The following is an 11,731-nucleotide window of genomic DNA, read 5'->3' as shown; positions in this document are numbered from 1 at the left end:
GGCCAGAGGATGCCCCTTCTGCCCAGAAAATGCATAAGTTCAGAGGGCTGTCAGCTCCTTTAGTTTGAAGAATCAGGAGACTAGAAGCTGAGAAAAAGGAGGATGGCTGCTGGAAACTGGACAGATTTTGAAGAGAAAAAGAGGAAAGAGCTTCCTTTCAACCAGGTGTGCACCTTCCAACTCAAGCATGTGGCCCCTACATTCTTACCACCTTGCTGGGCTCTGGAGGGGATGGGAAGCAGAGAGCTTTTAGGCCTGTTCCAACTTAGCTCCAGACAGGCTTACACCAACACCAGAACCAATCCTAGTTAGAAAATATATATGATTCTTTCGTCTTTGTAGAGGGGAGCTCTGAAAAAGAGTAAAAAAGTAATTAAAATCACAAAGGAAAAGATCAGTAGATGATTTCATGATAATTTAAAACTTCTATGAGGGACTTCCCTAGTGGTCCAGTGGTTAAGAGTCCACCTTCCAATGCAGGGGACGTAGGTTCAATCACCGGTCAGGGAACTAAGATCCCACATGCCACAGGGCAACTAAGCCTGCGCACCACAACTACTGAGCCCACGTGCCACAACTAGAGAGAAGCCCACGCACCACACGAAGATCCCCGGCGTGCCACAACTAAGACCCAAAGCAGCCAAATTAAAACAAACAAACAAAAAACTTCTATGAGAAAAATTAACAGTTAAAAGGCATCTGGAAAAAACACATACAAATATGATAAAAATTAATATTCTACCACGCAAGTAGCTCATTTATATTAAAACATCCTCAGACAATACAAAAAAATGGGGAAAAGGTATAAACTGATTATTAACAAAGTAGAAATTCAAATGGCTAATAAATATTGATATAAACAATGCTGAGAAGAAAAGCAGACTAAAGCATGTTTAATGATGATATATAAAAATTCCAGATTAAAAAGTTATAATCCCCAATGCTGGCCAGGGAATAGGAACATTAACTGAACCTGGAAGTGTGAATCAGTACAATCTCTCTGGAAAGCAATTAGTCATTAAATATCAAACACTTTGACCTAATAATTCTAGGCTTTATCATAAGGAAATCAAAGATACAGACCATGGTTATTAGAGAATTATTTATAATTAGCAAAATAGAAATAGCTTAAATGTCCAACAGTAGGGGATTAGTTAACTACATTCATATCATGCAGTCATTAATTTCTTTTTAATAAATGTATTTATTTATTTTTGGCTGTGTTGGGTCTTCGTTGCTGCATGCAGGCTTTCTCTAGTTGTGGCGAGCGGGGGCTACTCTTCGTTGCGGTGCGTGGGCTTCTCACCGAGGTGGCTTCTCTTGTTGCAGAGCACGGGCTCTAGGCACGTGGGCTTCAGTAGTTGTGGCATGCTGGCTCAGTAGTTGTGGTTCATGGGCTCTAGAGCACAGGCTCAGTAGTTGTGACACAGGGGCGTAGCTGCTTCACGGCATGTGGGATCTTCCCGGACCAGGGCTTAAACCCATGTCCTGTTCATTGGCAGGCAGATTCTTAACCACTGCGCCACCAGGTAAGTCCCGCCATTAATTTTCTTTATGATAAAAAGTGCATAATACATTGGTAAAAAGGTGATAAAATTGTTCATACAATATACCAATTATATAGAAAAGAGAAGTATAGAAAATAGACTATGAAGATATCAGAAAATTAAGTGTTTTAATTTCACATGTTGTATTTTTCAGTATTTTCCCAGTTTTCCTTAGTGAGCTATTCATTATAGAGTATAACTATCATAAAAGAGAAAAAAAAAAAAACAACTCAAAAAGCTCAGTATTACTGAAACCAAATGAACCTGAGGCCCTGTCATGTTCTGACCATCTTGTCTAAGACTGAAACACCAGTGCAGTAGCTTGGCCCAGGCTCCTCATTCCAGTCCTCTTGTACCCTGGCTGCCTGCTCCAGCTGAGTATCTAGGTCCACCAAGGTCTGCAACTGGGTCTGTTCCCGTCTCTAGGCTGATCCAGCAGGCATGTCTGTTTCTTTCTTGGAATCTTTTGGTCTAACCAATCTCATGGACGTACCAGAGTACTAACTCTTAATTGTGGAAAAGTATGTAATATGGTGAAAAAAATGTAACTGTAGAAATTTGTCTACTAAATAATTAGCTTTGGTTTAAGGAATAAATGGCCAGTCAGCAATGCCTAGCTAGGGACCAACCCTCATTTGAGTTATTTAGTACAGGGCCACTCAAGCCACAGCCCACAGACTGCGACCAGTTGGCAGTGGGCTAAGTATAGAAAGTGAGTAAGCAATAGGACAATGCTGCAATGTCTTCATTGTATTTTATAAAGTACTGGTCTCTAATGGAAAGAAAGGTAACCAAAAACCTTGGCCCTTCACCACAGTTTGACACACTAACTAGAATATTTCACCTCACCAATCTTACCCTAAGTAAACCAAATTATAGGGCATCAAAGAAAAAAAATGTTGGGAATTCCCTAGAGGTCCAGTAGTTAGGACTCCTGCACTCTCACTGTCTGCTGAGGGCCCGGGTTCGATCTCTGGTTGGGGAACTAAGATCCCACAAGCAGCGGGTGCAGCCAAAAAAAAAAAGAAAAAAAGAAAAAAATGTTTACAGTACTTTCTACATTTGTCTGACTTCAGGGATACTGGTCTTAACACTAAAATGTTAACTAAGCAGTTTATTTTTGTACTTCAAGATCACAACTTCATAGTTCATAGTTTTATGAACTGACCCATTGGATTTACTGATTTCCGCACGTGCTCATGGACCTAGGCCATCCCATGTCTGCTGGCATCTGCTCCAGCCTTCTTCAAGGCCTTCACACTCACCCTTTTCCCCTGGCTCCTCAGCCTGTAAACATCCTGAAGTTATTCTCATACCAAAAAAATACATATTTCCCCAAGCTCTGTCACTTGTCCCTTCCTCTCCACCCCTTCATTGTCCTAGTTTATGACCACCACCTCGACTCTAGTGTGGGCTCTCTACTGACCTCCTTGCCACCCAACAGTTGGCAGAATGATCCTCCTGAAACACCATCTGACCAGGTTTCTCCTCTAATTAAAGCTACTGGACAGCCCTCCATCACCTACAGGATGTCAAAGCTCCTTAACAGGACAACCAAGTTCTTCCGTGACCCAACCCCTCCTATCTTCCTGACACCACAGCCCACGTCCCACCCATTCGACTATCCCCACTTTGCCTCTTAAAGTCCAATAGTATTGACATGGTACCATTAACTCAAGCTCTCCTTTTCGCTCTCTTGTATCTGGAATAACTTCTTTCTGCCTGGCTAACTTATTTATCCTCACCCTTCCAGACTCAGGATATCTTCCTTTTTTTTTGTTTTTGTTTTTGTTTTGGCTGCATTGGGCCCTTGTCACTGTGCGTGGGATTTCTCTAGTTGTGGCGAGCGGGAGCTACTCTTCATTGCAGTGCACGGGCTTCTCATGGTGGTGGCTTCTCTTGTTGTGGAGCACGGGCTCTAGGTGCACGGGCTTCAGTAGTTGTGGAACGCAGGCTCAGTAGTTGTGGCTCACAGGCTCTAGAATGCAAACTCAGTAGCTGTGGCGCACGGGCTTCGTTGCTCCGCGGCACGTGGGATCTTCCCAGACCACGGATCAAACCCGTGTCCTCTGCATTGGCAGGCAGATTCTTAACCACTATGCCACCAGGGAAGTCCAGGATATCTTCCTTTAGGAAGCTCTTCCTGACCATATCACCTCAGTGTCCATCAACATTTTGCCTGAGGTAGGTGTCCCTCCTCTGTGCTCCCAATATACCCTGTAAATAACAGTATCAGAGAACTTACCATTCTGCACTGACATTATGTTTTCATGTTTGTCATTCAGTCCTCAAGTGCAGGAACCTGTAGCTAGTACAAAGTGAGTGCTCAAATGTTTGTTGGTATAAAGTCTAGATTCCAGGTGGAACCAAATTAGACTAAAGTCTCAAATTCAGACTTTAGGCCTTGGTTTTAAAAAAACATGAACTGGAACTTATAGTACTGATACTGTTACTTCGCTTTTATAAAGTTTTCTGAGGACTAATGGTGTGAAATGGGGAAAATGACCTTACCTTATTTTAATGATTAAAAATAAAATCCAAAATTGGAGGTAAACAATATACTTGGATAGAAGCTTTTATCATCTATCCCTGACAGGACCCTGACAGACCAAAAAACAAAAGGCCTAGAGGATTGATGACTGTCCTTTTACTACTTATTGCTGCTAATTTTATACTGAGATACAAGATAGCAGGTCCGTGAGTAACATTTAATTGACTCTGCTTTCTCATAAACCGACTCGATTTTGTCATGCTTGTATAACTCATCACCCACTAGACCTAATGTTATGTGTTTTGGAACCTTTGATTTCCTGGTCACACACTTTATTCACTTTAAGGAGCTCTGTACCTTGTGGAGAGAGTATCATGATCCCTAGTTCCCCTTTTCCTTCAGAGAGTAACTCACTGTTCAGGATACAGCTTCTCCTTCAGGTCAGCTCCAGATTTAGGGTTTCCACACGCCAGTTTATTTTACATGAACACTATCAAGAATCACCTTAGCTCTTCCTTTGTGATAACTGGTCTTGAAAAAAATAGCCTTTCCTTTCCCATGAGTAGCTCTTGAAAGTGTCCAATTCTTTGTAGAAACAGCATTTCACACCATGGCAAACTGTTTTAGAAACAAGACATACTAATACACCTAAGTCTTTATTTATTTGGCTCTAGGAAGAATTTGCATGAAAATGAGCCTATATGGCAAGTACAGAATGTACTGTAACAGCACCAGAGAGGTACATCCTCTCTGCTCTACAGAGCCTCAATGTTTAATACATACATGTGACGTTAGTAGTAAAACCAGATAGTCCAGGAAGAAAGGAGCCCTTTAGGAAAAACTCAGTTTAGAGTGACTTTTCAAATTGACCATTCCTCTTCATATACTTAAATTCAAATAACAGATACATTCACAGGCCCAAATATTGGCACAGAATAAAATCATGTTCATTTATTTCTCTGCATCTTAGAATTTTAGAAAGCATAAAATTAAATACGTTGAATGTAATAAATTTATCCATACAAGTGCAAGTCTCCAGCTATAATGCATTTTATGGCAGATTTATCATTTAAAAAATGTACCAGTAAATCAAAAAAGAGGGAGTATGTCCATTTAACTTTTATTGAAGTGTATGTAGGAGGTCTTCAGAAATCAAATATGAGCATGAAGATATGGCCAAACATAAAATCTATCAAATTCAGTGAAAAGTTGCTGACTTTAAATAGTAGTTGTAAGAATGACCAATATATATTCCTTGTTAACAACCCTTCACTCTACAGTAAAAAAAAAAAAAAAAAAAAAATTCAGTAAACATTCTTTCCTAAGGTAGTTTCCCTTATATAATCAGTGATTTATCCATTTCTTTGTATACACAAATTTGTTGAACATACCAATCAGTGGTTCTCACAACTGAAAAATAAAAGCACAAAAAAGTTTACACTCTTGTACAGGTAAATAAAAGATCACCTTGAATTAAAACTGGATCTCCTTAAGGGTGTAGTATAGTTTCAGTTTCATTACCTATTACATAATTAGTTTCTTACATACAAATATTGACATATTTGGCTTGTGCTTCAAAGCCTCTGCGTCTATGAAGTCCATATCAATGCAGCTCACAATTTGAAGTCACTGGGGAGTTCTTTACTGCTGCTGGCTTTGACCTGATCATGCATTAGAGTCTCCTCAGCACCGGCTGTGGCACTGCACATCTCCGAGGCATCATCGGCATCAGGGTCCAAGTCTTCAGGGCAGGGAAGTTTCAGCAGCTCTTCTCGGAGCTGAGCAGTGTGACGCTACGCAGGGGGAAATGAGTGACGTTAGAACTGTGAACCCTGGGATACTAGCACAACATCACTGGAGGGAAGAACTGAGTTCAAAACAAAACCCAAAGCATTAGGTCTACAAATATTTATTAAGACCTTCCTTAAGCTAGCTGCTCTAACAGGCAGTGAACAAAGTTGGCACAAATCTCTAACCTCAAAGCAACTGATGCTGCTGATAAGCCCTGGGTACTGAGTAGCGTGCCCACACACCCCACCAATGCCCCAACACCGGTGACAAAAACAGCATTATTAATGACTTCGAGGACGCCAGTCATTTGCCATATATAGTTTTAAATTAAAGAGAATAACATCTTGACTTGTAATACACGCTGCCTCTGACTAAAATTTTTGAGAGACAGTCCATAAATTAAAATAAAACCACTGCTATTTTAGTGAATAAAAACAGTATTTATCAGGTACTAGGCCCTATGTAAAACGTTTGAAATGTTTCATACTCACTGCCTCATGTAATGCTTGGCTTACACCTTATAAATAATTTAATCATCGGAATTTTTTAAAATGTAAGCAAATGAAAAAGAAGATCTAGAGAGAGTACATAACTTTGTATTACCCCATACTGCCATTTAGGGAAGGATACAGAGATGTTAACAGAGAGTGGTTGGTTGTTTACAGACATTAAGTTTTAGTTTATAAATTTCTAGTGGGAGAGAAATGACCTCAAATCTCACACCAAGGGCTTTGAAAATTAGTTGTGTCAATAGCTGACTTTGAAAATTAACCAACATTTATAGAACAAGGCACTGTGCTCAACAGTAACAATGTAAAAGCGATGTGTAAAATAAGGAGGACACAGCTGGATAAAAAGACCTGACTGTACTAGGCCGTTTTATCTAAGGGACTTGAGCATCTGTGGATTTTGGTATTTGCAGGGGATCCTGGAACCAATCCCCTGTGGCTCTGGAGGACCAACTATATGATCTCTGATTTTACAGAGCCTAAACTTTGGTTAGAAGTAGAAGACATATAAGCAAGATAAGACAACTACACATTTGCAGCCATTTTTAAGGTTTCAAAGTATATTTACATACTGGTAACTCGAAATTTTTCTAGCCCCAATTTCCCTTCCACCATGGACAACAGAAGAAAACACTAACTAGGGGAAAAAAAAAAAAAAAAAAAAAGGACAATTATGAAGGGCCAGTTGAGGTGGGAATACTATGCTTTTATTGTGAAATTAAACTGAACAGCTGCACACTTTTCTCAAGTAGCACTCAGCAGCAAAAGTATACCTGAGATGATATAAATTTGGACTGATTCAGGACAGGGATTTCCAAATCAGGGCATTATAGAAACAACAAAGAGTAAGAATTTGAGATAAAAACAAGACGCTAACTGAAATAACAAAGCAAAAGCAGCTGGACTTTAGCCACTGAGGTTTTGTGTAAGGGAAAGATATATCTAAGCACACACTTGGGGAGGATCAATCTGGTTATGCACCACAGAAAGAACTGGAAGGGGGAGAACAAGAGGCGAGGAAGACTGATTGAGCTATGGGAACTGAGGAGAATAATGGGGAGGAGAATCCCCATAGGAAGGCAGCACTGACAGGACCTAGCACTGACCAGGTAGGTATACTAGATGAAGCCAGAGTTAAATACAATCTGAAGATTTTAAGACAGAGAAAAGTTGTTTAAAATTAAGAAAATACAGAAAGTTATAAAATTTGATTGAAGGAAAGATAAGTTCTCTGTTTTAGATCTTCAACGGAGAGTGATGACAGGGCATTCAAGTAAAAATGCCAGTAATATGACTTTGAGAAAGCTAAGAGCAGACAACAGTTTGCAAAGTCACTTTTAAAGAGAAAATGGCCAATGTCAGGGGTATAGATACAATGATAGAGAAAGAGAATAAAATAGTCCTAAGGGCCAAATAGTAAGGCTTCAGGTACACAATCATTCAGGAGAAGGGGAAAGAAAAAACAAGCTGAAAGAATTAAGAGTGTGAGAAGAGGAGCCAAGATAGCCCACAGATGAAAAGTATAGAGAAAAAAAAACACATTAGACCAGTGTTAGGACTGTTTTTATTAAGTAGGCAACAGTGTTACAAGAGATTATAATGAAATCATCTAATTTAAAAGTCAAGGCAAGTTTCCATGAATTGAAATTTAAGCTGAAAACTGAGTGGAAGTGAGCCAGGAGAGCAGGCGAAAGTAAGCATCTGTAAAGGCCTGGAGGGGAGAGAGATGCACGGAGGGGAGAGAGGTGCGTAGAGAGCAGAGCCAGGGTCACTGGCTTTGAGACTTGGATAGTGGGTAACTTTCATAGAATGGAAATTCAACTGCAAAACGTTGATTGGTGAGAGGGCTATTTAAAAATGGAGGCAGGGCTTCCCTGGTGGCGCAGTGGTTGAGAATCTCCCTGCTAATGCAGGGGACACAGGTTCGAGCCCTGGTCTGGGAAGATCCCACATGCCGCGGAGCAACTAGGCCCGTGAGCCACAACTGCTGAGCCTGCGCGTCTGGAGCTTGTGCTCCGCAACAAGAGAGGCCACGACAACTGAGAGGCCCGCGCACCGCGATGAAGAGTGGCCCCCGCTCGCCGCAACTAGAGGAAGCCCTCGCACAGAAACGAAGACCCAACACAACCAAAAAATAAAAATAAATAAATAAATAAATAAAATAAATAAAAATAAAAATGGAGGCAAAAGTGTTAACAGCTCTAGTTTTTGTAGTAAAAGGAGAGAAACATTTTTATAATAACAGGGGCAAAATAAAACTAGCTTAAGGGGATGCAAATGTAAGGAGAAAAAAAATTTTCTTTTTAAAGGTTTTTATAATGGAAAATCTCAAACATATACAGAAGTAAGCAGAATATAAAATAAACTCCAATGAATCTATCACCGAGCTTCAACATTTTATCAACTCAGAGCTAGTCTTCTTTCATCTATATCCCCACCACTTTTCTCATTTTGTTTTGAAGCAAACCCCAGATATTGTATGGCTTTACATTCATAAATATTTCTGTATGTAACCTGAAAAATAGGGACATTAAAAAAACTCACCAATTAAAAAAACTAATAAATCCTTATCATTATCATCTAATCATTTTCAGTGAAGATACTTTTAAAGTTAGAAGGAAAGGAGCCAGTAGAGATGACCATAATCAGTGGAGGATAAAAGGAACAGAGGTGAGTAAAGACAGATATCTCCCAAGGCAGGGAAAAAAGGGTGACCTTTGAAGGTATGATTCCCACATAAAAAAAAAAAAAAAAAAAATCTCCAAAACCATCATGTACTACATTTCCATTCTGTGAACGCCCAAGTGGAAAACAACATCTCACCTCCCCCAAAACAGGATTGTATCACAGACGCTTCCACACCTATCAGCTGTTGGAGGCTCTGCAGCTACCACCTCCCTCATTACTCCAAGTAATAAAATTCTGGAAGGTAAGAGGCTCAGGGAAAAGCTAATGCAAACTGTCACGGAGCACATTTTGTGGCCATCGTTGTCAAACAAGTCTATGAAACTCTGTTGGCTCAGCCCCCATACTCATTTTTAATTTTAGGAACTGTCACTTCATTGTCAAAAGGAATGTATCTTTTCTATAGACTTTTGGGTAACCTCTGAACTTAATAAATTTAATGTTTCTTTCTAGCGGTCCTCACGGTTCTGTCAGTGAATATATGACTCTTCTTTTAAAGCCACTGACAAGGCTCCTGTTAGGGAGGGTTACTCACCTTGAGAGCTGCTGCATGGTGAGACATGGTCCTGCCTACCCGCTTATCACTGCTGTGCTGCTGGATGTCTGCAATCCACTCCTCACACTGGGCCATGATCTCAACTCTTTTCAAGTAAAAATGTTTATGTATAACCTTAAGAATAAACCAAGCAAGAGAACAAAATGTGATCGGGTCAGAATTTAAAAGACAAAGTATGTGGCATTACAAAAACATGAAATTTAAAAGACATGACATTTTTTTCCTCTGCACAAAACTCAATGTGGTGAACACTCTACATTATTAACAGGGAAGAATCAGGATTATGACATCAGATGACTTGTGTTGAAATACCCAGTTCTATAAGCAGAAAATAATGCCCAATCCCACTCAGACATGTCAGTAGTTAATCCTATCCAGAGAACATAAGACATCTACAAAACAATAGAGTCAGAAGGCAAATGTAAATAAATGAATAACCAGGAGAAAAAGTATTGACAACAGAAAAACTGTCAATTTCTATCTTTCAAAGAGAACTCAAAGAACACTTAGTAGAGTAAAGAGATTCTCAATCACAGGCATTCGCACAGAAATCAGAACATAGCCCAAAATAGGCAACATTATTACTCTCTTAATTTTGTCTTCTGGTTAACTTACGAACAAGATTTTATTTTATGATGTTTAACTCCTTGTGATAAATGTGCTTTACATTTCAGATTTTTAAAATTCTTTCTTTGAAAAACTGAGTGAAATTTCTGTGTATGTAGTAAAAGTCTATTTTTGACAAATTTAAGTTAGAAAATAGATCATTTTGGAATTATTATTCTGTACTCTGGGTGAGCTACTTACTACATTGCCCAATGAGCTTGTCTCCTCTAAAGAAAAGGCAATAATACCTACAGGGGAAAAATCATTAGGAAAAACTGGGAACGGACATAAAACACCAATAAGTTATTGAGTTTGATGCATACAGGGATACAAAAATGAGTACGAAACAACCTGACACGAAGAACCATGATAACCACAGAATAAGATGGGAGATGAGTGCACAAGAAAAAGATACGTTTTGAAAAATACAAAACAACAACAATAAAAAACAAAAACAAATCCCATGACATTAAAAAAGTAGCAGGCCACAACTGATTGGGAAAATCAGAAAAGCATTCATGGACAAGGGGTACCCCTTTAATGTGAGCTAGGTTCTAAAAGATGAGAAAGAATTATTGTTTCAAATTATACTTATTTCCTTTTTGTAAAAGTCATGTCCCCACTCTGAGTCCCCTGTGTTAGCAGTGTATTCTTCCAGAAAACAAAACAAAACTTTAAGCATGAACCAACAAATTACACTGACTGACTGTGTATACTTACAAATTTCTTTCAATACATTTAAAAACTGACGTTTAACATATACAGAAAAGTGCCCAAATCATGTGTATAACTGAACGCATTTTCCCACAGTGAACACAAGAAAACAACCTCTACTTAGATAAGAAACATAACATTACCAAGCACGCCGGAAGACCCCCTTGTGCTACTTCTTACCATTAACCCTCATCCAAAAGTATACACTATACTAACTTCTTTAAGTATGAGTTTAACTCAGTTTTGAACTTTTATAAATAGAATCATATAGAAAGTACTCTTGTGCCTGGCTTCTTATGCTCTTTATTGTGTTTATGATATTTGTCCATCTTAATGTGTGAAGGAGTTCACTCATTTACACTGCTGTATTCCACTTTATGAAAATTCCATAATTTCTCCATTCATTCTGCTGATCAGAGTGTTTCCAATTTTTGGCAATGTTATGAACATTCTCTACACCCAACATGTACACAACTGCTATTGAGCATATACCAAGGAATGGAATTGCTAGTCATAAAGCATATATTAAGCTTATTACCTGAAAGTATTGATATGTTAGAAACTATTGATATATCAGAGCTCCAGTTGTTCCACAACCTAACATTTGGTATCAAAAGTCTTTGAACTCTTAGAGATGCTGAAGGATAGGCAGACAGGAGCCAGACAATGCAGAGTTTTGAAGGCTACGGTAAGGACTCTGTGTTTTCCTCTTCATTTAATGGGAAGTCAATGGAGTGAGATGATCTGATTACGCGTGGAGAACCATTGTACAAGGACAAAGTGGAAGCAGCGAAATCAGAAAACTACTTCAACAATTCAAGCAATAGGTAAT

General features: G+C 39.1%; 1 protein-coding gene across 4 annotated transcripts in view; it reads right to left on the bottom strand.

Annotated features, from left to right (window-relative positions):
- Nucleotides 1-4,659: 4,659 nt before the first annotated feature.
- The window catches only part of BIRC6 (baculoviral IAP repeat containing 6), a 249,345-nt gene continuing 242,273 nt past the window's right edge, over nucleotides 4,660-11,731 (bottom strand). For all 4 annotated transcript variants that reach the window (XM_068565174.1, XM_068565175.1, XM_068565176.1 and 1 more), the window contains 2 exons: nucleotides 9,559-9,693; nucleotides 4,660-5,831 (listed from right to left, as the gene is read on the bottom strand). In XM_068565174.1, the coding sequence (XP_068421275.1) occupies nucleotides 5,652-5,831; nucleotides 9,559-9,693 (315 nt within the window). In that variant the 3' untranslated portion in view covers nucleotides 4,660-5,651. The remainder of the gene's footprint in view (nucleotides 5,832-9,558; nucleotides 9,694-11,731) is intronic.

Source organism: Eschrichtius robustus, chromosome 15 (genome assembly GCF_028021215.1).
Source record: "Eschrichtius robustus isolate mEscRob2 chromosome 15, mEscRob2.pri, whole genome shotgun sequence".
NCBI lineage: Eukaryota > Metazoa > Chordata > Mammalia > Artiodactyla > Eschrichtiidae > Eschrichtius > Eschrichtius robustus.
This window is presented reverse-complemented; position numbering and strand designations above follow the sequence as displayed.